Source organism: Patagioenas fasciata, chromosome 9, assembly GCF_037038585.1.
Source record: "Patagioenas fasciata isolate bPatFas1 chromosome 9, bPatFas1.hap1, whole genome shotgun sequence".
Taxonomy (NCBI): domain Eukaryota; kingdom Metazoa; phylum Chordata; class Aves; order Columbiformes; family Columbidae; genus Patagioenas; species Patagioenas fasciata.
In genome coordinates, this window is record NC_092528.1 from 19,382,494 (window position 1) to 19,409,258 (window position 26,765).

The 26,765-nt window shown below is 40.5% G+C and overlaps 1 protein-coding gene across 1 annotated transcript in view; it reads left to right on the forward strand.

Moving 5' to 3' along the window:
- FNDC3B (fibronectin type III domain containing 3B) overlaps positions 1-26,765 on the forward strand; it is a 195,641-nt gene that overhangs the window by 135,232 nt on the left and 33,644 nt on the right. Inside the window, exons 10-21 of the mRNA XM_065844490.2 lie at positions 1,760-1,898; positions 2,237-2,290; positions 9,846-9,970; positions 12,012-12,186; positions 12,775-12,861; positions 15,390-15,528; positions 16,074-16,145; positions 16,641-16,759; positions 17,592-17,697; positions 19,414-19,586; positions 21,656-21,769; positions 23,883-24,032. Of these exons, the coding sequence (XP_065700562.1) occupies positions 1,760-1,898; positions 2,237-2,290; positions 9,846-9,970; positions 12,012-12,186; positions 12,775-12,861; positions 15,390-15,528; positions 16,074-16,145; positions 16,641-16,759; positions 17,592-17,697; positions 19,414-19,586; positions 21,656-21,769; positions 23,883-24,032 (1,453 nt within the window). The remainder of the gene's footprint in view (positions 1-1,759; positions 1,899-2,236; positions 2,291-9,845; positions 9,971-12,011; positions 12,187-12,774; positions 12,862-15,389; positions 15,529-16,073; positions 16,146-16,640; positions 16,760-17,591; positions 17,698-19,413; positions 19,587-21,655; positions 21,770-23,882; positions 24,033-26,765) is intronic.

The window sequence follows — 26,765 nt, forward strand, 5'->3', positions numbered from 1 at the left end:
TTCTTGTAAATAAGTGGAAGACCCAGGCTCCCAGCCCGAGCAGACCGCGGATCGTAGCGAGCAGAAGGACGTAACACATTGCTAGTTCCTGCTCTAAGCATCTCAGCATCACTTTCCACACCAGCTCAAACAGCAGCACGGTCGCCATGTGCAACGTGGCATTGCGATCTTGTGCCATTTTCAGGGATGTTGGGGGTATTTGCTCCATGGCATGGCTGACCTCTTTCTCCCTGCCTGCAGCTCCCTCCACCTTCCTACAGGTTTGCCAAATTTGTCGATTGTTTGTGCACAGTTAGCAATAGCTTTTGTTTAAAAATAAGTGGCTGCCGAATATAAAAGTCAGACTTCAAAAGCAGCAGCATGTATTTGTAGTGGAGGGAACTGACACTGAAAAGGCTGGCTGTTTGTTTTCCATGGCAATTTTTCGCCACTGAAGCTGTTATGGATAACGACTGTGAAGAAATAAATCTGTTAAGTGAAGAGATTTATGAGACCAACAGTTACTCGACCGATCGCCTTGGGTCTCCTTAACCTTGGCAGCATCTCTCAGGGCTTCGTCTTCCCACAGACAAGCTGTTCATGCTTGATCTGCCCTGCTGGGCATCCAGGACAACCTGTTTCGGTCTGAATCTACCTCCTGCGTTTCTTCAAGTTGCATTATTTTGGTACCTTCAGAGACAACTGGTTCGGTGTTTCAGTGACTTGCAGAAGATGCTCATTAAGCTCATTTTCTCGCGGTTGTATTCCCTGGTGGTGTGTTTGGTGCTTAGCTACGCTGATGTCCAGCACACCTACACACCACTTGCCAGAAGCAAACCCAATTAATTGCAGTTGTGTGCGCTCCAGACTGCTAATAGGTGATGCACTACAGCAACTCTTGTGAACCTCACCGTAAGGTTTGATTCTACGTAGGTGGCCAGTGTACAGAAATTACTCTTATCTACTGAAAACAAATTTAGAAATTGCCCTTTCTTAAACTCTTCATTCAAATACACAATAGCTGCAGCCAGCTCAGAGGTCACCGTCTGGTCATGGTTTGAACATTTCTTTTGAGTAGAAGACTTCCAATCTGCACTTTTCTTTTGCTGCATGGAAAATGTGAATGGAAAAAATAACACCATTAATTTTTTCAGAGAAAAACACCTCCTGAGGAAGTGCTTAAATATATTGTATTTGCTTTCCCACATTATTTGGTATTGTATATCCCCCTCTGTGCTGATATAGAGGATTTGCCTGAAATCAAGTTTTCTTAGAAAATTTTTATTCTATCAGAGCAATGTTCCTGAGCCGTGTTAGTTCTAATTCATGGAGGTCCACTAAGTGTTGACACCTGAGCTCTGTAGAAACTTGTGCCTGTGGAAGGAGACCAGCAGTTACCGCCGCTCAACATGGTATATGCAAATCAAATGTATTATAAACCACCCATTGAAGTTTATACCTTTTCCTCATGAATTCATGCTTTCTGTTGTATTGTGAAGAGGATTTTAGCAGTGTGTGGAAGTCTGGCAAAAGGCAAGGAAATAGTGGTGGAAAGAAGCAATGATGATAACTGAGTGGTCTAGGGGCATATTTGCACAAAACACCATGATGTTCCTCTTCTGCTGTGAATTTTTTTTTTGCAAACTTGTATCAAGTGAAGCAATGACAGCCCCTGGTCTGTGAGAAATCTGTCCTTTGGTAGTCTATGTGAGGCTGAGGCAGTGCTGTCTCATCTTGTAACTGTCAGCAAATTTATAAACCATTTGAATATTGTTTCCAGGGTATATGCGATGTACAACTCAGTAAAGGGATCCTGCTCAGAGCCAGTAAGCTTCACCACTCACAGCGCAGCACCAGAGTGTCCCTTCCCACCCAAACCCTCGCACAGGACCAAAAGCTCCTTAACCTTACAATGGAAGGTGGGTAATGTTTTAATCGGGCAAGAAAGCAGTGAAAAATAGAGTTTACTGACAGTGAGAATAACCTTTGAAAATAATTGAAAGCTGAGGCAGTTGTTTTTTCAGTAAGGGACTTGAACTTGCTCTACTCTGACAAATTCCTCCCCATGCACTGATTTGAGTTTTAAAATGTATGTGTTTCATTATGTCCAGCTTCTTCTCGGTATTTGTTAAGAGGATGCCAAGCTGTGTGCAAACCCTAAGCTTTGGTTTCTCTTTAAACTCTGAAGTCATTTGCCTGCAGGGAAGTGGTTTTATCTTATTCCCAAAAATCACCTTTTGTTTATTTTTGTTCATAGGCACCCATTGATAACGGTTCAAAAATCACCAGCTACCTTCTAGAGTGGGATGAGGTAAGTAGTAACTAGTTGAAATAAATACATAAATAAATGGCACTCAGACTTTACAAGGATTTGCTGAGTAAAGAGAAAATAATTACATACAGGGGAGAGCAGAAGTAGGCAAATGAAATCCTGATGGCATTAGGTAAAGAGTTGGAAAGGTGAAAGGGACAGCGGGGGGGAACTTATAATTCGGTGTATTTTATGCAAAGGCAATGTTCTCTTTCTGTACTTTTGAAATATAACTTTTTATTGCTCATTTAGCGTACCTAATTTCTTGATTAACATTACTTATTATTTAATTACTTCCATCTGAGAGTTCTGTTTGTGATGTCTTTCTTCTGGATGCTGAGTGCAGAATAAAACACTGTTCCTGTCTCAAGGGAGAAAAGGCATCATCTTGCAGCCCCTCTTGCAGAGAATGTGTTCGGGGTGTCCTTGACATAGTGGCAATTAGTCTCCTTCCAGACACAAAAGGAAATAAGTTCTCTGTCCAAAAGATCTTACATGGTTAATGAGCAGTGTGCTGTTGGGGAGAGTGCCAAAAGCAAGATCTGCTGGGGGGTAGGTTCTGGTTCCTCCCTCCAGTCCTTTCTGCCTCCTTTCCATTGTGCAAGCCACATTTCCATGGAAAGCATGAGTCAGTTAATATCATCTTTGAAGGAAAAAATATGTATTGGGTGACAGAAAAGGCTTGGGCAACACGTAAAGAAAAAAAGGTGATGAGTCAGGAAATGAAGAGTGCGAAGGGTGCTTAGTTGTACAGGCTGAAATACATCTCTTGATATCCTAAAGGGAATATTCTGTTATGAATTGTTTTCCTTCATTTCACTAGTAACATGTTCCCAGATCGTCTTGCTACATGTTGGATGTTTGGAACCACTCACTGTGCAAACACTGTGCAGTATCGCGGCAAGGGGGTCTATATGATGGAAAACCCACTGAAGTGAACTAAAATTAAACGGTAATTTCAGAATGGCTTACTGTCCCTCTCAGCATCATGGAAGGGGAAAGGTCGTCAGTGAAGAACAAAAAAAATCAGAGTGTGAGGTCTGAAAAAGGAGATTAAAAAGACATTTCTCCAAAAGGATGGGCCAGGATGATCCCATTCTACCTCTGGGACACCTTGACTGTACAGTTGTGATTTCTTGCAAGGCTTCCAGTAACTTGGGAGCCATGGGAATGTAACAGCACTGAGCAGTGAAGCAGTGGAAACATGCATGATTCCAGCCTGCAAAGGGAAGGGAAGCAACAGAAAGTTTTGTCAGAAGAAAAACCAACAACAGACCATTAATACAGTGCAAATTCTTTTGCTGTTGATTTTGTCCACATGGAGCCTAGCCGTGATTTTGGATAGATGTAAGAGAATTCTGCTCTTGTCCTTTAAACCCTTTAATACTGAGTATATCCCTACAGTCTCAGCTTCAGAAAGAATTGTTAGGATGTCTGTTTTTCATAAGGCAGAAGTTGTTTGGTGCAGGCTAGCTCATATACCAGTGGGGAAAAATGAAGGCATCCTGATTCCAGTGGCCTGTCTGTTTAAATTACCTGGTTCTCTCAGTTGCAGTCCTGAAATCTGTGATCCCAGTGGATAGCTAGCCAGCAAAGATGAAAGAATAATGGCCTTGCACAAATTATTTTGGTACATCTTCAATGGTTTGACATGACTCCTGACTGAAAATGTAGTTGTCTGGTTGTGCGAGAGTTAATGCCACAGGTGTAGCTTGTCTGAAAAATATACTCCAATGAAATGGGACAGAAATGCAGTTTTGAGTTGCTGAATTAAAACTTGCTATTGAGGCTTATTAAAGACAAAGTCTGAAGATGCAGGCTGGCTGTGCCTGCATCTGCAGGAGCCTCATCTACCTGCGACAGCGAGCTTGGCAAGCTGTTCCACGCAATTTTTCATGTGCCATTGCAAGCTGTGGCTCCGACATAGCGTGCTGTTAGCTACCGGAGTTACGGCACCCAAGTACAAAAGAGAATTCACTTGCAGTGCCCTATTCCCTCGCACTTGGTTGTGTAAACGCCACGTAAGCAAAAGCACCGACTTTGTTACAATGCCACACTGTGTCCTGGCGAAATCAAGAAATAAATCTATCAGGGAAGAGGAGAACACTTGCCAGGCGGCAGCGAACACTCTGCCAGATCTCAGCTAGAGCAACATTCATTAGCTACAGGGCACAGAATAAAATGTAAACATAGGCAAATCAATGATCAGAAGGAAATTAAATTGTGGTTGCAAAGCTGAGGGGGCTTTGCACAAGTAGAGAGCAAGAAATCTATCCAATGGTAGTTAGAAAAACGCCCTAATGTGGCAGTTTGCCTTGAGATGTTGAGTCCCTTCCTAGGGAAGGACAGCGTGCAAGTGAGCGATGGGAAGCCCTTGCAGCACAGAAATGATAAGCAGATCCTGGAAAATCATTGTGCAAAGGCTGCAGCCCCAGACCACAGAGGCAAAGCTGGTGTCAGGCACACGAGCCATGTGGAGTGGTGGAGGTGGTGGGGCTAGCAGGTCGTGCTGTGTCCCAGGCACCCTGGCATGGTCCCCAGCTCCAGCCATGCCATCCAGTCCCACCATGGCAGGGGCTTCTCATGGTGTGTGATGAGTTGTCTCTCAGGGGAGATTCAGATCTTGGAGCATGTCAGATGCTCAACAGTATCTCAACTCGTTCCTTGGGTTTTTAGAAGGCAAAGTCATAGTTTATAGCATCTACAATGCAGCCAGGAATTTAGATGGCGTCACTAGTATATGGAAAAAATAAATAGTTGCTGTAAAACGACAGCATAAGCAGCATGTTTGACAGCCCTAAGACTAGGTGAGGTTGTAGTTTGTAGCAAGGAGGCAGCATCTCATCTCTCTGTGGCTGTAGCTGGGGAGTCCCACAGAGCTGAGGTGCTGGGAGGCTTCCTGGGACCTCATTAGACGAGCTTTAGATGAAACACAAATAAGTGACCTTTGTTTTTTCACTGGAATTAGGTGTGTTGTGTTCTGACCTACTTCGATGAAGATAAGGTTATGCTGATTAAGATGTGCCGGTCCTACCCAACTTCTTGTTCTTCACTTTAGTTCTGAGTTTGGGGATTTTACCTGACCTGCAGACTCTGGAAAACAGAATAGTTGACAGATGAAACTATTCCTGTTATTTCACATTTTTTCCTGCCATTTGGATTAAATTGTTCGTAACATGACTGGCATTACACATTATTTAGAAAACACAAATACTTCCTTTCTCAGTACTGAAGTAGGTTTTGAATTACAGTTGTAATGTCTTGCTAATAAATTATTTTAGCTTAAAAGGCATAAGAACCATGGAGAATGATCTTCATTATTTAACAGCAGAGTAAGAAATCAGTTCAGTGAATTGTCACTCAGATGAATTGGATGTACACTAGCAAAGTTTCCATTGACTTGAAAGGAGTTAGGATCAGCCTTCCATGGATTTGGATGTGCCTGCACCTCAGGTGCTGTGATTGGCAACAATAGTCTGATAACAAAATCAGTTAGAAGTAGTAATTAAGGAAAACTCTACCTTCTGACCCTTTTTCTATGAGCTTTACAAACCCGAACCCTTTGAACTTACAAACCTGAACTAGGCAATTGATGACTTTGTGCCATGATTGATAATTCAGCATAGGTAAAAGGCTAATCAGAAAAAATAGTCTTAAAAATATACCAAACAGAAAACATCACTGTAAAGGAGGTGATGCTTTCTCCTGATAGCAGCATTCACCAAAATCAATTAACTGTAACTGCATTCAAAAATGCCACTGGCATTGCTGTAAGAATCAGACCTTTGTTACTAATTAGATGTGAATTTATCACTCTGTGATTAAGTGGTAGTAAATAAATGTTTCTCTTGTGCATATGGATAGTGTGAGTGTCCTGTTCATTCTCTATGGGAAAGTAGAGGCCTATTCTGAGCCAGAGACGAGGACATCCCTCATGTGGTGTATCTTGCTGGTTTGTATATAACTCAAAAACACCTTTAATTCTGATCCAGTAAGCATCTAAGTTTCTAAAGAGAGAAACTCATACAATACCACACTATTTGATGATGGAGAGTTAAAAATTAAGTTAATATATAGATAAACTGAGGCGATTTTGTTGTGCCACAAAGCTTTAGGCTTCTTGAGGCTAGCAGAGGTGTGCTCGTTTGTACTCACTGACAATCTGTGCCCTGCATCTCAGTGACACTCCACCAGAATTCGAATAAAAGCTTGTTCTTGGACTTGTGCATGTTCACCTTCCTGCCCTCTAGATCTGTTTCATGCCTGTGTCACTTCTACGAGACACGCAAGAGGAGAGTCTTGGATAAAATTGTTTTTTGTGCATATTTTAAGGGTGTTTCATAGATCTCATTCTGTCTTCTAAACATTTGTATATGTAGAAAATTCAGTCATTTGTATAGGAGCCTGCACAGTAAGTGCTTTGCAGACATATTAGGGTGTGTTACAGTAATTGTTGACAGTTTGTGCCACAGCTTTGTGTCAGATTGAGTATCAGTCTGTTGCTTTTTATTGCCCATGTGAATGGAACACAGAAACTGATGCCTGCAGCTGATTGCTCCCTTCCCTCCTAGTTGCAGATCTGGTGCTGGCAGCTTTTGCTGTCAGCTCTTGTGAAGGACCATGCTGTGGTTCTGCATCCACTGTACCTGCAGTGGCCCCTTCCTTCTCGTGTTTATTTACTAGTTCTGCTGTAGGGAACACACTCAACAAAACCTGTTTAAAATCTCATGACCCCTGTCTCAATAAATGCCATCTCCAAGACAAACACTCTGTTTTGAGTGAGTGTGTAGCTTAAAATTTAGCTGAAATAGCAAGCAAAACTCTTAAAAATTGTCTTAAAATGCTGTGTTGTAGTATTGTGCAAATTCTACTGGATTTGTTGAGCTGAATTGTTCCTGTTTCCTCAGGCAAGTCCTGATCATCACAGGGTGGGTTGTCCTCATGAAGAATGGGGAAAGCAGGGCTAGTGAAGAAGTCAGACAGTGTCTGTTCTCCCTTTGAAATCCATGGATTAGAAATATTTGTGGAAATGATACACTGTACTTTAAGCAACTTACGAAACATTATTTAAAGGATTAAAACTTGGATACTGAGTGTACAAAGAATAGGAGAAGGATTCTGGGAAAGCTGTAAGAGTCTTGGGTGGCAGCCAGTACCAGCCTGCCAGTTGTTCCTGTCTATAATTATGCCAGCATTAGTGCTTTTATAAATCTTGGGAGGGAAAGAGCGGAGAGACTATTTCCAGGCTATTAATGCCAGGATAATTAGAAATATCGGCCAGTCTCTTCAATTAGTGCCAATAGAATGCAAAATACCAGCCAGTCTGAGTAATTTGAATACCACTTGGTCTCTGAGTGAGTCTGGGGAATGTACCATACCAGTTCTAGAAGATAAATATATACAATATCAGAATATGTACTGTTAGGAAGTTGAAGATAATGTAAATGTTTGGCGATCTCTGCAAAGTTTAACTCACCAGTTTGACAAAGTGGAGTTTCCTTGGTCCGTTGCTCTCAGTTCAGGCATTGTGCTGCAGGTGAGATTTTCTGTGACTTTTCTTTTTAGCAACCCATTGCTGTTTGTCTGTTTGTTAATCACATGCTTAGAATTTGGTCACTTTGTTCTCTTGGAGAAAAAAACATAGGGAAAATATTTAAAAAGTACTTTCTTAAGCAGAAAACAAAAAGAGATCAAATGTTTTCAAGTGGCTTGCAAGTGGGGAAGTCATTAAAGAGTTAGAAAAAAAATAATGCATCTAAAGCTATAAAAGAGAGTTTGAATAGGGAGGTTTACAACAAGCATTTTGTGGAGTTCTTCCGTGTTGCGATCTGAGTGAAAAGTTGTAGAAATTGATAGGGACTAGAGGATAAGCAAGTGGAAAATATGTGCCCTATTCAGGCGTTTTTGAAAGGTTTGGTGATGAAGTGGTGTGTTGACCAGAGGAAGAACGGTGCATGGGAGGACAGGCAGAGCTCAAGGAGGCAGCAGCAGGTGAGGCTGTTGGCTGCACCGAGGGACACCTGGAGAAATAAGTTTCCTGATAGTCTGCTTATGTGTAGAAACAGCATGTCTCCTGTCAAGCTGGTGTCTATCAGATGCAATAAGTAGTCTTGTCTATGGGCAGATATTAATTTTACCAAGATAAAATAAAAATTAAAAATTGTAGAGACAGGCGCCAAAAATAATAAATGGCATAGCAGAGCTCTGGCACCAGAAGAGGTTAAGGAGATGGGTATAACTTTATCTCCTGCACCAATTTGAGCCTAGGGGTGTGCTCTGCTTGGCTTCTCTTCTGGCGTGCTTTGGGGTACTCTCTATTGTTACTGTCCATTAATTTTGCATTCAGGTTTTGAAATTAAATCTCCTTTAAACTGCTTCAAATCGGGTGAATATTGCTTATGTAGAATTGAGCAGCCCAGGCCCTTTCTCCTGAAAGATTTCAAAGTGACCACTTTCCAGGTGTGGCATAGGGTGAGACCCCAGTTATTCTTTGTCATCTTGGGGTCTCTGTCCTGCAAAAAGTTCAGCTTTGTTTTTACCCTAGGGCGGGGGTGTCAAACTCGTTTTCACCTGGGGCCACCTCAGCCTCGTGGTTGCCTTCAAAGGGCTGAATGTAATTTTAGGACTGTATAAATGTAACTACTCCTACCAAATCAGATTGGATTGAAAAGGGTTTGGTTTTATTTTAAATGTAGTGGGGAGGGAGGGGAAATTCTGAATGTCCCTATCCTTGGCTGTGCTGGTTTATACTTAATGTACCCGAGGAAGGACTTGGGAGCCAGGGAGGTGTCTCGATAACCCCTCTTGCTGCTGCCCTGTTTTGGTTTTGTCAGGGCTCGTCGTTCTCCAGGTCACGTTGATGTGTGAACCTCCTGTAAAACTTACCGCTGGCATCCAAGTTTCTTAACAAAGCTGCAAACTTCCCAACAAACCCTCTTTGCTCATCACATGCTGCTTGGTCTGAGCAGACAGGAACAGAACCCGTAACGTCAAATACTCCTCCGTGATGACTGCATCGATGTTGCCCTCGACGGCAGTGGGGCTGAGCAGAGGCTTGTCCCAGGCTTGTCCCTCTGAGCACAGCAGTGGGGTTGACGTGGACAGTGAGGGCCCTCTGGTGGGATGTGGAATATTTCTCAGGACCAGGGAGGGCTCACATGGGATTCGAGGTGCAGAGGGCAGCACCTGCAAGAAATGTTGTATGCAGCATTCCTATGTGCCTGTGACCACATCAATTCGGAGATGAATTTCAGCCTTAGTTTGCATGGTTTTTTGTTAATAAGTAGTAGGAGAAACTGCATTTCAAGCAGAATGACAGAAGCTGTAGATATCTCTTGGCGATAATCTAGAAAAAGGAGGAATCTGACAGCAGACTGACTGTTGATCTCTATTATTTTAGGTAGCAGAGCAATGCTATCAGTGTCCTACACAGGCTTCTTTGCACAGCGCTTGTATGAAAGCATCTAATTCTAATATAATTTAACAGCACTTTTTAAAATAAGAACTGCATTATTTTGTTTCGTAGCTATCCGATTACAGATTGCTCTCTTTCTAGGGAAAGAGGAACAGTGGTTTCAGAGAATGTTACTTTGGAAGCCAGAAGCATTGCAAGTTGACTAAGCTTTGTCCGGCTTTGGGTTACACCTTCCGATTAGCAGCTCAGAATGACATTGGTACTAGGTAAGTTATGCCAAGGTATGCAATTTCTTGAGAAAACATGGTAGTTGAAAAGTTTAACTACCAATAACAGTGTAAAGAGGGATTTCTGTGGGGTGGTTTGTTTTTTCTCTTTATGGTTTTGAGTTAAATATCTGACATTTGCTCTATTGTTACTGCTTTAGAGTAAGTCACACCTTCCCTGGTGGTTCACCTCCTGGGGAATCGCCAGGCACCTTCAGCGTGATGAGATTAGCTGAAGATTATGAGCTCCTTTTGAGGTGTTAAATGATGTCTTGTGGTCTATTCCTAATACAAAAAGAATACGTCTGTTATGTAAAATTACCACTAGGGACCTCTGTGAACCAAGAAAAACAAGCAAGAGGAAGTTGAGCTACAGATTTTGAAAGGAATCTTGCTATATTTATTTTTCTGGTTTAAAGCAAAGCCCTTCTGTCAGTTTTCAGCAGGACAGTCCCTTCCTTCTTCAACAGGACTGGCAGTGCTGGCAGGGTGGGGAAGTAGGGGTGAGAGAGCCAGGACTGAGAGAGGACAAAGACACCCAAGGGCTCAGCTAGATGAGTTTCAAGTTTTACTTTTTTACATGTGAACAGATGCACTCAAATGAAGATGATGAGAAATCAGACTTACTGCAATCCTCAGGGAGCTTCCAGGCAGCACTGGGCTAAAATTTCTGCAGCTGAGGACTGAACTGTGCCCAAAGAGGCGTCGTGCTGCAGGGGCTTGGTGCTGCTCTGTTCACGGAAGGAAAATAGGCCAGGAAAAGGTAGCTGTGAAGAAGCTAAACATCCAGTGCTCTTGTATACTCCTGTATTGTCCTTCTTAGCTAAACAGGATCTAATCATTATTACAAGAAGAACAGAAAAAGAAACACTAGGGGTATATGACAATATGTTTTGCTGAGGGAGATTCCTGTATTGCTCTCTCTTCCAAAACATGAATTTCTTAATAATACACAACTTTAAAAAGTTACTTTGTTCATGTTCCTGTATTTTCCTTCTGAGATGTAAATGGAAGTGTAAATGGAAGGGGACTGCCAGTTTTGTGCCAAGTTCCCAGTTTTGGAATCTCTTCTTTTTACCAGATTCCAGATTTTTAAAGTATCTTAGGGTATGCTTCAGCCCTCCCCCGTGTTTATTTTGTTCTTCTCTCTTTTTCTCTCTTTTTTCTTAGGCTATTGAGGAGGGAGTAGACTAAGAACTGTATTTATGGTCAACTGCTTTGTGTTAATCTAGAAGATAAGCACCAGAAGTATATGGCTTATTTTTATAGGCAGCGCTCAAAATTATGACATGATAATGTCATCTAATACTTCATGTCATAAAAATGGTTTTGGTTGATTTTAATGTTTGTGGATTATTTATGATTATTTTTGTCTTGTTTGGGTGTTAGTTATAGATGGATTTTTTTTTTTAAACTGTAAGAATATTTCATCCAGTGTGTTATTTTTGAGACAGAAGATTCAGAAAAAGAAGATTTGGCTTTTTTGTGTGTATTAAATTCATGCAGTGACTTTAAGGAGCAAAATATATGTGTACTTTGGAAACGGAGATTTGAAAATTGCAAGAATGTTACCTGTAGTTGAGAGCTCTGATGAGCTGAAAAATCACCCAAATCTTCTTGTTTAAGACATTGCACGTGGAAACATCATCTCAAGTTCAACATCCAGAAGCTGAAAACTTGGGGCTTTATTTCTTATGTTTTAGTTCCCCTTTGTTAAATGAGATTTTACTGTATTTCACAATTAACACTAAGTTAATATTTTTGAGTCAATCTAATACTATTTTCTCCAATATTATTGTGATGAGATCTGTAATAATGACTGTGAGGAGATATAGAATTCTGCGTTTTTTTTCTATTCTTAGTTCTGGCATTTCCTGACTGGTGCACATCCTTTCCCCCTGGGCAATTTTAACGTTATATTAAATATTTCTCTATATACACTGAGGTTTGGTTTGGGGTGGGGGTATGCTGGTCGCTTGATACATTTTTTTAATTTCTTTTTTTTTAATATTCCTCTGTCTCCTTCTCTGTTCCTGTGCAGTGGGTACAGCCAAGAGGTGGTATGCTACACTGCAGGTAATGTTCCTCAGACCCCTTCTGCTCCAAGGCTTGTTCGAGCCGGTGTTACATGGATTGCATTGCAGTGGAATAAGGTAGAAGGATGTACACCAGAGGAAGTGATTTCCTACACCCTGGAAATTCAGGAAGAAGATAATGTAAGCACTGTGTTACTATAAAGTATACTGCATGACTTAGACTGAGTTTTAATTTATTAATTCAAGATCACTGAGAAGATTGTGGATTGCTACTTTAGAGGGTCTTTTAGGAATGCTGGAGGGATGAAGCTGTGTGGTTTGTTCTGCTCCACAGGAGAATTATGGATCCTTAGCTAAAAATTCATACCATCATCCATGATTCCTTTACAAAGCTTCTCAAGAGTCTGTAAAGTGCGGGGCAGCCTGTCCTTAACTAGTTCAGTTTGCAGTGTCCTCACCTCTGTATTGTGTGCTTGCATTCTGTTACCTGTCGCTTCTGTTTCTGTAACATGTTAAAACTGTTGTGATTGGTTTTGTGCTTATATTATATTATTCAGGTCAGTTGCACCATCCTTCTGTGAGGAAAACCTTTGTGGCCTTGCGGCTTAAAAGTAGTAGTAGTAGTAATAATAATAATAATAATGATAATAATGCCCTTGACTATAAAGCCCATTTGCTATAACGTGTTCTAGCTACAGACCATATTACAGAGAGCATTTCTTCAGACTCCTCAGTTATGGGAATTTGTTTCGGTTTCTTTTTTTCTAGGATAGCGTGTTTCACCCAAAGTACACTGGAGAGGAGCAAGCCTGTACTGTGAAGAATCTCCAAAGAAGCACACAGTATAAATTCAGGGTAAGATCTTTCTCCTCTTGTCATTGCATAGTATTTTCTGTGTTAGGTTTTTTCCAAGCACTGTAGGGGCCTTTTAGTACTGCCTGCAAAACTGAGCTATCAAATACAAATGTATCTTGGACCTAATAGATTAAACCAAAGTTGTCTTTTTACTTTTACCGCAGCAAATGCTCATTGCTCAGCCTTTTTGAAACAGACATGGTTCTTGGTACTATATACTATCAGGCATGATCTTGTAAAAGTGTGGCTCAGGGTCTGAGGTGGTTGTAGTTGGCTGTATTGCTCCCCAAAAACCTGATGTGCGGTCACAAAACCAATCTCATTCTACAGAATGGAGAACATGCTGTAAGGAGCCCAGAAAGCCCAGCTTCCTTCCCTGGCTCAGGGGCCTTAGGTTTGTGTAGATTCAAAACCACTTGGTTTCTGTAGGTCTTTAGTATATTCAGGAGCAACAAAACAAAACTTTACCCAAAGACTCATTTAAATCCTCAGAAACAACTTTGCATATGTTCCTTTGTGGGACAGAAGACCTTGTGAAGTTGCATGAAGAACAACCCAAAAAATTGGGAAGTTGTGGTGTTGCTTGGAGATGCTTTTTATTTTAGCATTGTAAAAGCTTCTGTAGCTGTCTGAGGAAAATGATGTTCGGTGCTTCTCTGCAGCCCTGCTTTCAAATTAAACATGAATTTTACACAACTGCGTTGGTACGAGAGCAAACTTGTGGACTTGTGTCACTGGCCACAAACAAATCTCTGATCTGACACAGTACTGACACATTTCCTTGTTGCACGTGGATCAGCATTAATTAGCTATAGAACTTGGGTTTTGTTTGTTTTGGTTTATAGTTTTGAGGATCCTTCCCCAAATATAGACAGCCTTGGGATCACAGCAGTGTTTTAAAACTCACGATGGTGTCTATCTGGCAAGTTCCGGGCTTGTCTTTTAATCTTGGCACAATACAGTTCTCCGGGGAACACCCTTAATAGTAAAGAATTAAGGGGGAAATTTAATTCATCACAATGTATGGTTATGGAGGAGACACCCAGCTGACGTTTTTTATGAAACAAAGGCTGGTTAAAGTGACAATGGTAGTGTAATACACTGTTGTAAAGGCATTTGTTCAGTACCAAGTGAGGGTTTGGCACAGAAGGGCAAATGATACCAAACATGGCACGACAAGGTGCTGAAATTTCATTCTCTGAAATGTTTGACATGCCAGTGCAGAAGGGAATCACCAACAGCTCCTTCGAGTGAGGTTCCGCAAAAAGCAGTGCTGCTGTATATACTATTTCATAGTTTTATCAGTGACCTGGAAGCAAAGTTTTATTTTTATTCCTAGTAAGATGATGGGGGACTCTACATTGGGAAAGCCATGGCTCCGAAAAAGTGTTGAAGATTCTGCTTGAACAATCAATTTAATATGACATTTCAGTTCTTGCCAGCTAGTATAATCTTTAACTGTATAAATAAGGGAATTTATAAATGTTGTATTACATTTGTAGATTACACTGATCCCTTAGAGCTGTTACTGTGATATTTGTCTAGCTCATGTATCTGGTGTTCATGGCAAGATGTCTTAAATTGGAGAATAGTCAGAGAAGACCAAGAGATGAGACACAGGAGTTGATCCTGGCTTTAGTGTCTTGTTTAAAGCAAGCATATGAGCTAGAGAACCTCAATTGCATTTTTGGCCTTAAAAATTACAAATTGTTTTCTTCAGACGCCTGTGTTAGAGGATAGAAATTCTGAGAATAACAGAGCTTCCCAAGTGGAAAAGTTCCTGCTAGCTTATACTTACAATTAGCAATTATAATACATATTTTATTACTCACTTCTTTGGCAGCAGATCTCTGTCCCAGAGACCAGCATGAGCTAATACAGCTCTCAACAGCCACAAAACATTGGACCATTTGGGGTTTCTTGTGCGATCCTGATCTGCACAGTCTCCTGGTCAGGTCCTCATGTCTTCTCTTGGCTTAGCAGCCTTCTCCCTGAAGTCAGCAGAAGGTGTTCTTGAGTGGAGATGAAGGATTTGGCTGAGAAAGATTTACTTTGTGTGCATTATGCTGATTTCTGTGGCTGTAGATTACTCGTTTCTTGTTTGCGTGTCATGCTGCTTAAGCTTTTAATTGTGTGAATATTGATACTCTGAAGTAATTTGTTTTAAATAGCAATTTGAAATAACTCTGAAACAAAAATAGCATAGGTATTGTTTTTATTTTTATCTTTTTCAAGTAAATAACTGCAAGTTGCCATGTGACTTTGTTTTAAAGGGAAAAACAGAAGTGCTCCTATCTTAAACATATCATGAGTTATTGCTAGTGGAGGGAGAGGGAAAATCAATGTGGTTTGTTAAGAAACAACGTGACAATCTAATATCTGTTATTAGAATCCCACTCGCTTTGTTGGGAAGTGACATGTTTTCCAGATTAATGATATTTGTGCAATTACTAAAAGAAGTCTCTTGCAGAACTGTCAGAAAAGCAGTTACAGTAAACAGTGGTTAACTTGTTGTGGTTTTGTTTCAGCTGTTTGCTTCTAATGTGGAAGGAAGGAGTTCTCCCAGCGAAGTGCTGGTCTGTACAACAAGCCCTGACAGGCCAGGACCTCCAACCAGACCCGTCATTAAGGGACCAATAACATCTCATGGCTTTAGTGTGAAGTGGGGTAAGCCAGCTCACTTTGTCATAAAAGAGCTTTTTTAGGTTATAATAAATTAAAATAAAATTATGTAAATATGTATTGGAAATTAGATTTTTTTCATGCTGCTTCTCAGTCCAAAGTTGAACATGTTTGGAGAGTTTGACAACTTAATTTTTTTTAATGTTTTGAAAGATGTGTAGAGATGCTTATGTTTTCAGAATTAAAAATGTTTTTATTGGCTAACTGGCACTCAAGTACATCTTCCGGCTTTTCACCTCCTATTTCATGTCCCATTGCAGCATCATCCAGATGCTTCCTTTATCGATGGGATGAGCCTCCATTCTGCATCCCCTTCAGTGCTTTTTCTGTACATACTGTTTGTAGCATCATTATCCAGAGGCACATTATTCTGACTCATGCCGAAAACTAACTTCTACTAGAAGTTCCTTGGTGCAGTTAGTGTGGGGGAGTTTGTGGAGGTGAAGGAACAGAATCAGAAACAGGTTCTGTAATCATTTTGTTTTATTTCACTGAATCTTGATTTACTAACCACTTGCTTATTTTTTCAGATCCTCCCCAGGATAATGGTGGTTCAGAAATCCTAAAGTATCTCCTAGAGATCTCTCAAGGAAGTCCAGAAGGTAAACTTGAAGCAAATTGTCTCCGTTATGACTACTACAAATAAGAACTGACACTTTGACCTGTTATTGTTACTATCATTAAAGCAGTACTACTATATGTCTGATTGAACCAGAGCTACGTACTTGCAGCCTTAACACATGCAAGGTTCCTGGGAGAGTTTGGGTTGGATTTGGGGAGGTTCTGTTGCGTTTTTTTCAAGTATGTTCTTTTTCTCTAATACTGATGAAAGTCTAGGTTATATGGCTGAACCTACTGTTTCATTATATATTTTTAATATATTTTACAAATATTTATATTTGTAAGTATATATGTATATGTGTCTACATGTATGTATGTCTTTAAGCCAGAATAATATTCATAGTAATATTAACACTAATGACATTCCTGAAATATATCATTTGTGGAAGACAACATTAAGAATTTTCTTTCCTCCTAGACACTTGTAAACTTGTTGAATTATACTTCTCTAAACTTGGATATATCTCATTTTTTAGCAAATCAATGGGAAGTGGCATATAGTGGTTCAGCTACAGAATATACCTGTACTCACTTGAAACCAGGCACTTTGTATAAACTCCGGGCATGCTGTATCAGCACTGGCGGACACAGTCAGGTAAGTATTGTTGAATAGTAAGGACTATAGGCTTTATATTTTTCGGAGATTTATCTGCTATTTTTGGTAAAAAGATTTCTGCTTTAAGATGAAGGTGAATATTTTTCCCGTAGCATGGTAAAACTACACTGACTGCAGATAATCTTGTGTTAGAAGTTGCTCAATTTTAGAAAACTTCTATGTGTACTTGATGGGGTTTTTTTCAGGCAAACTGCAACTTAATGAGATTCAATTTCCTCAAAACTGATCTGTAGTGATTTATACTTACACTAAAGAAGACCATCATCTTTATCTGATCTGGCCACTTGCTTGAGAAAGGCCACAGACTCTCATGTATGTGAGCCTGTACTGATCAAAGCTGGTGAGTGAAGATGCAGTTGGGGTAGTTTGTTGTAACAGTTAATTACATTTTATGTGGCTGAATTCTTCTTTAAATTCTTGGATTACATCTTCCAGTCACTGATTCCTGTCGTTCCCTTTTTTGATTTAAAATCATTTCAGCACCTACACTTTTACTCCCCTTCCTTTGATTTTTTCTTTATGATTGTGTAGATTAGGACTTGATATTATTTTAGAAACAAGGAAAACTAAAATAAAGAGCTCCACATCAGAATTTTCTGTGCTACAGTTTTGAGGATGCTAATAAAAGAACTCCTTTAATTGCATTTGTAAGTAACATGCTTGAGAGCATCTCATATCCTTTACAATTTATCTAAATTCCTAGTAAATGTCTATTGTAGAAGACAATTTATTGTGCCACTTTCTAATCATTTCTCACTTTATAGAAGGTATTTGTACTGGATGGCTGAATTCAGCTCCTTTTCTTTTCCAGTGCTCTGAAAGTTTACCTGTCCGTACACTCAGTGTTGCACCAGGTCCCTGCCGGCCACCAAGGGTTTTGGGGAAGCCGAAGCACAAAGAAGTACAGCTGCAGTGGGGTAAGGCCTTGGAGCATCTCACTGCTGAATACTTTGGATCTCAATTGCTATAAAGTATCAGCTATATTAGAATATCTGTCCTTTTATTACAAAAACACTGTGTGATTCAAGATCTGTTTGTCCTTTGCGGTATTGGCTTAGCAGAAGAATTTTGCTACTCCTAATGCAGGACTTCTCTCAGAAATCTGAGTTAGAACATATTGAGGATTTTGGGTGGCATTCAAACACTGATCAACAGTATAATGCACACAATCCGTTGGACACCTGTAACTTTGCAAAGGGTTTGGACGTGACTCTGAACTCTCAAAAAGGCACTTTTTAGAATGCAAAGTACATGCCAGTATGCAACAGATTTTTTCTTTACTATGATAATCTTGTAGTATCCAAGATTTTTTGTGGCATGGTTCATTAAGCTAAATTTTAGAGCAATACCGTTTCTAACTGGCAAGTATATCTCACAACCAGTATAAAAATTCCCCAGTTCATCCAAGGAAACCATGTTGTTTCCTGTAAGACTCTAGCCCTTGTGGTGGAGCACTGCTTTTCAGAACCCATGCAGGTTGATTCTGTGGTACTGGCTTGTAATATAACATGCAAATATTATCAAGTACATTGTTTTTTTAGGGAAAAAAATGCCCGCAACAAAACAGATACAAGCACAGTAAACAAATTCAGTTTCCCAAAAAGCCATTATTCCAAGGGAAACACAGGGTTTAGATCATTATACAGAGATTTGGAATCTCATAGATGTTAGCAGTGTGACTAATGAAGTTTGAGAATGGCAGTTGTTCATATTTCTGTTGGGTTTTAATAAGGCTTTGCCAGAAATCTCATGTATAAGTGATCGTTTTGGAGTGTCCATGACCCACGTCAGGCCATTGCCAGCAGCCAGGATTGGGTCAGACGCTCACTATGTGCCTCTTAATTTGCCTGTGTCCCAGACAGGGTCTGTTCAGCACTAGAACCACTCTTTGTGCAGCTTTCTATGCTTTTTCTCCTGCTTCACTGACCAATTTTTTTGCACATAACACCACTTTTGATATTGTGGGAAAGAAGCAGAATACCATTTTTTCATCCTTGGAAGAGAATGGTAGCTGCTGTCTTCTGCTTAAAAAGTAGCTGGGCACCTCCTGGCATCAAACACAGCTTCCCAGGGGGAAAGATCATCACCTTGGAGGGAACTGCTGCTCTTCCACATGATGATCTGACCTGGTGAATGTTTAGACTTAAGGCTAATTTTATTCATTTGCATTAAAAACGTCACTCCTGTACGTAGTCTCATGGGGACAGACTTTTTAGAAGGGCTTGTACGACAGAATGAGGGGTAATGGTTTTCAACTAAAGGAGGGGAGATTCAAGCCAAACATGAGGAAGAAATTTTTTACCATGAGGGTGTTGAAACAGTGGCACAGGCTGCCCAGAGAGGTGGTGGATGCCTCATCCCTGGAGGCGTCCCAGACCAGGCTGGACGAGGCTCTGAGCAGCCTGATCTGGGTGAAGATGTCCCTGCTCATGGCAGGAGAGTTGGACCAGATGAGCTTTGATGGTCCCTTCCAACCCAAACTGTTCTATGATTCTATAGCTGAGATGCTGCATGTAAGGCATCTATCAAAGAGGAAGATCATTGCTGATAGTTTGTGTGTGTGCAAAGTAAAAAATTAATGTTCCTGGTATGTGTTCTTATGTTACTAATTAATTATATTGTTTCTTGCTTAGATATTCCTCCATCAGAAAGTGGCTGTCCCATCTCAGAGTACAGCGTAGAGATGACAGAACCTGAAGAAGTTGTATCTGAAGTGTATCATGGTCCTGATCTGGAGTGCACCGTCAGCAACCTCCTTCCCGGAGCGACGTATGGGTTCAGAGTGAGAGCTCGGAACGATGGTGGGGTACGTGCCAGAGCCGGCTGTGGCTTTTTCTCGTTGGAGATGGTTCTGTGTCTGGGGTGGGCGACAGTGGACAGTGCTAGTGCTACTGATCAGAAAGGTGAAAGGAAGATGGGCAAAGGAAAAGAAAGTATGAGATGCTTCAAAGTGACTTTTGAGGAAGAGCTGCAGTTTTGAATCTGGCTCTTAAAAGGAGATTTAAGTTACTAATACAATTTGACTGGCCAAAATCAGCTGGACCAAAATGTGCAAAATCCCTGCTAGAGTCACATTTGCTTGCAAGGGGGAACCTATTTATTTGACTTCCACTGCATTCCTCCTTTTTTTTTTTTTAAAGTCTTAACCATGTAAACACAAACACTGAAATTTCACTCAGTTATTTGCATTTTTGATGTTTGTTTGTGTGGTTTTTTTTTTAAATACAGTCTTTATAGATATTATTCTGTTATCTGATATCCTTGGAAGATGTACCTTTCCAAATACATCAGAAATTCTATCTGATGTCCACAGAGATCTATTGGAAGATCCTGTTGATTCAGTGAGGTTTGGGTTGGTTCCGCTTGCCTTTATAAGAGCATCTTTCCAACGCTTTTTCCTAAGGTCACCACCAGCAACAGTACATGTATATTGATGTGTTTGTTCCCAGGAACTCTTGATGACAGAATATAACATAAAGCCTCAAATTTATTCACTTACAGGGAGAAGTTTTGTTAAAACTTGAATTAGGTATTGGAAAAATGTAGATGATTGTTAAACTGTTTTGTCTTTAAAATACCCACTATTGTATTTTTGTGAAAAATGAATTAAATGCACATGGAGAGATTTGATTTGCTTGCTGGAATGCAAATGATTGCCTACCTGGTAGCTTTGAATTTATGATACCTTGACTTGTTTTTTGGCATAACAGCGTTATAATTTGCAAAGTATTTCTAGTCCCGCCCTTTGTTAAATGAGATGGTCAGTTTTCGTTTGCTTGGGGTTTTTTGCCAGATGCAAAATGGGAGGGTGTGCTTTACCAAATGCAAACACCTTTCTTCCTCTCATTAGGTAAAGAAAACAGCAGAAGTTAATAAATTGAAGTGTGCAACCTTTTTAAAACAAAGCGAGTGATCAGCGTTAGCCTTTCTTGATGACACAAATACTGACACGTGTCTGAGGGATTTTCTGGAGTGCATAATTTCAGTGTTGTTCAGCCTTTTTAGTGGCTCATTTTCTTTCATATTTGCTAGTATTGCATTCCAAAATAAGTAAATATCAGTGTTTTTCCTCTGATGGCTTCCAGTGAAGTTCCTTTGTTCTGGAGAACTACTTCAAATTAGCTTGGGGAGGTACTGAACAAACTTCATTGTCCCACTCAAGTGGCCTCAAAAAGGCTGTTTCCACTGCTGTCTCCCTCCTGTCCTTGCACTGCTGGTTGGAGCCAGTTTTTCAGACACTCAAAATTTGTCTTGTCTTTTGCTAAAGTGCATTAAGTTATCCTCTTGCTAAGGGCCCAGGAGCCGTCTGAGCAGCTGGCTTGGCTGCCCGTGGAGCTGAGCTGGGCACAGTGTGTGTGCATCGTGCCCCCACACATCGAACCCAGGCTGGGGCTCCACCATGTGCAGACATTTTATATAAAATAAGCTGGATTTGGATTCCAGAACGTGCTCTAACTCTTGCTGTGCTCCTCCTCATATCCATAAGAAGCCAGTTATGCCGGGCTACGGCACAGACATGCGAACACCTTATTTCAAGGTAAGGCAGGGACACAAATTGTTCCTCAGTTGCTTTGTTGCTGACTGCACATTCTCATTCTTGGGTAAATTGGAGGTGACTTATGGTTTTGTGGGCACTCACTGCCACACAGGAGGGTGTACATGCTGTCTGCTCATGCTTGAACTTGTCTCACATTTTAATTTTGCGGTAACTTATGTGGTCTCATATTTGGTGCTGACCGTTGGAAGCCCAGTGTATCTTTGAGAAAGTTCATTGCATTGAAAAGGTTTCTGCTTTCTGTTCTTGAAAAGCCTCGGAGGAATGCGAGATGGGTGTACACTTGTATATTAACATACAGAAATCTTGTTCCCCTCTAGTATGGGCCATATTCGGAAGCTACAGAAGTCACCACAGCAGCGGGGCCGCCCGGCCAGTGCAGAGAACCTTCCCTCTCCTTCCTGTCCGACACACGTGTACTGGTGAGCTGGGAGGTAAGTCAGGTGCTTGTTTAATTTTTTAATAAAATCTTGCTAATCCAAACTGATATGGTCACCATAAAACTTTTAAGTTCACTTGAGAGCTATTCATTGGTTTGGAACTTTTTTTTTCTGCAAGAAAACCATATGCAGGAGCTCTTCTATTGTAGAAAATCATCTTCTCTACTTTCCTCTTTAAAGAATTGCATAAAGTTGATCATGACTCATCTGGACCAGGACTCAGACCTCCTACACTGGCGTCGGATGACAGAGCACTGGTCGGGCAGAAGTGCTCTCGGCAGGCTTTTAGCATGTCAGCGTGCCCTGGGGTGGAATTCTGAAGGCAAATATTTGAATTTGGCTGAAACTGGAGTCCCCAGAATGAATTTAACTCTGCACAAATGCTTACGATGTACTTCTTTTTTCCTCAAAAATTGTTTGTTTTTTCCTCAAATATTTACTTTTGTTTTGGTTTATGTACGTTCCTTCCCCATTCTCCAGGATCTTAAGACACTGGAGTCATAAACTAAGTTTAGCTGAAATGCTGAGAGGTTGATTGGTGTCATTAAAAGAAAAAAAGTTATGTGATTAAGACAGAAAGGGAAGGATGTTGTCATAAGCAACGTTTTGATATGGAGCAGTGAGGCTGTAGTTCAGCCACAGGCTCTGTTTGAAAACCCAGCAGCCGTTGCTGCATCTGTTGGGTCCCTCCATGAAATGATGCCTCAGGTTAAAAAGACGTTATTAATATGCACGAGATGCTCAAATAAATTGATTGTGCTAACAAGTTACCTAGATAGAAACATAATCAGTTCGATTTTATAATGAAACAGGTGCATTTGGTGCAGTTTGGGGGTATTTGTTAATATTTCTTGCAACATTTTGTGATGCTAAGCTAGATGTCGCACTAAACTTTTGAATTTTACCTTTTAAATGAGCATATGGACAGGCATTTGCTCTCCCCAACTGTAAGTGAATGCAGTGTTTCTGGTAGACTCTCTATTTATATGCAGGATATATTTGTTTATTCTAGCTAAAAATGAGGTTGTGGAAGGAGTAATGTGGTTTGCAGTGGTTAGGAGTCTTATCTTTTTTGGCTGATATTGATACTGTATGAATATGAAGGAAAAGCAGTGGAGAACTGTGGAGGTTTTTTGTCTGGCTAGAGAGCAGTGTAGTGCCTTTTTTACATGTAATTTTAAAACACTGGCTTAGCAGTTCTGAATGTTCCTACTAAAAGAGCTGGAAACCCAGACGCAGAGAAGCCTGTGTGCAGGGTGGTGGTTGTGACGTGCAGCGATGCTCTGCATCCTTTTGCTGGAAATCACACCTTGTGTGTCAGAGTCACAGTCTTTGTGGTGTCCTGGACCACACTTCTGCACACAGAGCAGCGATTCCCTGAGCTGCTTCAGTCCACGCAGAGCAGTCCAGGCAGTTCTGGTAAAAACACAAAATATTTTGGTTTCAGAACTGTCCGTTACACCTGCACTAGCCCATCTCCAGAAAATTCAGATATTTATTCTGTGTTCCCCTAGACTTAAGGATGATAAAGGGATTGCTGATGACATAGGGATCCCGTAAGTGGCTTTTTGTGGACGTTGATGTACCTGGGTCCACACTCCCATGTCCCATATTGGGACCATTAGCTTGATGGGTGATTTTCACTGGAAACCTCAGAGCAGCTCCTCGCTTGCTGAGGTTCTTCTTTTCCAAGTGACATGAGTAACTACTCCAGGCTTGAAGGCAAACTCTTCCAGAGCTGTGTTTTGTTCACTTGGCCAGACTGCACTAGATTGTTGCTTTTTTTGTGTTCTCCATGGTTGTGCTTCTGCCAAACCAGTGGAGATACAATTTATTGCTGAGCGTCCTGATGAGAAGCAAAGTAGCCACATACGCTTTCTCAGTTCTCTGAATTTCTATCAGGTAATTTTTGTGCATAATTGGCCTGTTTCGTTACCCTATTAGGGAACACTAATTCAATGTATTTCCATTTGCAGCAGTAATGGTGTATTAATGTAAAAATAATAATACTGGTTTTTTTCCCCATGGACTTATTTCTTACACAGGGAAACACAGAGATCTGAAGTGCTCATTTCTGAATTGAACCACATAAATATTTGTGTTGCAGAGTCCTGAATGTTCTGGTGCTGACATCTCTGAATACAGATTAGAGTGGGGAGAAGATGAGGAATCTCTACAACTTGCATATAATGGCCCAGATACCTGTTTTGAAATAAGTGAATTGTCAGCGGCAGCACAGTACTGCTGTAGGCTACAGGTATGGAAGTTATGAGGCTTTGCGTACATTGCAGTCTAAGATCTAAACAGTTTCCTTCCACTGTGTTTTTGTTTTTAACGTTGGCCACTATGACATTATGTGCTCTGTCAGATGGAATGTACATTTATTTTAAATAATGCAGACTGTTGCTATCTAACGGAACAGTTTAGATTCTGCCCAATTCAAAGTGGCAAACAAGGGAGCTGGTATAACTTTAGCTCTCGAAAATTGTTCTCATGTTTCATGTGGTTTATTTTCAGCGAGGAATGCGTTTAACAGCCACCTTGCCCTCTGATACTAAAAGAAAACGATAATGTTTTAGACAATTTCCCAAAAAAATATTTTTTCTTGGTAATGAGATGTGAACAACATCTACCTCCCAACTGGATGTTGAGGATTCCCTTAGTTTAAATAATAAACTCCAACATTTGTTTCATTTATCAAATAAAGCAAACCAGATGAGTAGATTCTTATGTATATAGGAGACGGCAGCTGCCAGAAAGCGAGTCCTCTTCTTTACCATTTTGTTTCTCAGATTTGTAAAACTGGATCTTATATAGCATCTCTATGCGATCTCTTTTTCTTTGATCTCTTTCTCTCCTATTATTTTCAGTAAAAATAAACCATTAAAATATATTTATTATATATATGAATATACAAATAACAGCGCTTTTTCTCCTTTGTGTCCACTGAAAAGTAAATGCAAAATAAAGTGGGAGTGAAGTAAAAATATTTTTGCCCAAGGTACTCTTCCACAAGATTTATTTGTATGTGAGGACAGAATACCACCAGTAAATCCGACCAGAAGTTGATGTACCCACCCAGTTGGCAATGTGTGGACCACCCAGGGTCATTTCTTTGATCAAGGACAACACACTTCTGTGGAGTGTTTCCTCCTTTTTTTTTTTTTTAAACAGGACTTTTAAAATTATTATTATTATTATTTTATGTTTTTTTAATAATGAAGTTGCTTTTGAGCAGCTGGCCAGCAGCCAAGGAGCCAAGGCCCCACTCCTCTAAGCACACTCCAATGTATATTCTGACTTGGTCAGAGCTGGCCATGTATGTTACACGGACACTGTTGAGGGAAGGGAATTCAAAGAGCATGTGTGAGGGCCTTGGAAGTGTGAGCCAGAAAATGCCTCTTGCTTGTGCAAAGGGAAAATATTCAGCATCCGCTGGGCAGGGAGGAGACTGTGAGACCACTTCTGCAGGGAGCTGAAGGAGATTTTTCATGTTAAAAATGGAAACAGCCAGCTGTATAGCATCTTTCATTTCCAGTGGGCCTTCATTTTAAATTACCTGCCACGAAAACCTTGCACAAATCTAAACAGCTTTTAACACAACCAATGTAATTTTTTCCATAGGCAGAAGTAAAATGAAATGCACAACAGCATTAAGACATTTCGTTGAAGTCCATGCATGACTTTCTAGAGGGCTTCATCCTATAGATCTGATCTCTGTGTTCTATGGAATTTGTTATAAGATACACTGGAACATTTAAGCAGTTGCAAAAAAAAACCCCAAACCTATGTATAGCAGAAAAAGAAGGAAATGTAAACAGTTTCAGAAATGTTAGTCTTTTTTTAATTTTTTAAATAGGGAGAATAATAGCTGTTTGTCTTACCTGTTAGCAGCTTTAACAGAAAAATCTTTTTAATTTTTAAAAATAAAGACTCCCCAAACCACATTTACTCTGCCTTCTAATAAACACACAGTATTGCTATCTCAATCTGCACTAACTTAATAAAAAGAGAGAACTGAGGAATAAGGCATATATAACTGCAGGGCAGACAATTTGTCTTTACTGTTGCTCAACTTTTTTCCTGTAATGAATATTCCTGAAAATAATTGTGGCTTGTGCAAAGGAAAAGGTTGTGTCACTGGGGAGGAGGAGGGTGGGAGAGAAGTATCTAGGAAGCAAAGAAGAATGAAATTCCCATCAGTTATGATGATGAGATTGTCCAATAAAGCAGTTAAGAGCACCACTAAAAATAAATTGCTTGGAGCAAGATACAGATTGCCAAACACTGGTTTGGAGGCAAGACGAATAATATCATTGGCAGACCACAAAACAATGCTCACTTTTATCAGCTCTAGGAGTGCTTCACTAAATAGAAGATGTCCCTGGAGCAGGATTTGTTTTTGAAGGGCTTTTTAAAGGCTTGACAAATCTAACTTTATTTAATCTCTTTCTCCAATTGAACAAAATGCCTCCTGGAAAAGCAGAACATGGCTTTGATTTTGTATTATGCATAGCAGAAATAAGTTATTCACTACAGTTAGGCATAGATAAGAAAGCAAACAATTGTTTGACATGTCCTTTCCTCGCCATCAGAGTCCTTCTGTCGACATTGTAAAGCCAGATTTTCTAATTAATTCTAAACTGGTGGGAAACTCTAGGCTCACTTTTCCAAACACAAAGGAAATGTGGATGGTGGATGGTGCTGGGCAGTGTCAAAAGCTGCTTTGGAAGGCCTGGACCTCCTGTAGTTCAGCCTGTACCTGATCTGCTGTCATGAGCTCTCTGCATAGCCGGTGGGCTGGCAGCATGCCGGGCTGGATCAGGAGGATCAAGGGAGGGTGGTATTATATTTATTGCCCTTTATGTGCCATTCCTGACAACCTGGAATACTCTGTCCAGTTTTGCTGCAAGCAGAGGTTGAAATAGAGATGTTCAGATGAGATATAAAGAAAAAAGTGATCACTGTGTGGGTGATTAAGGATTTTAAC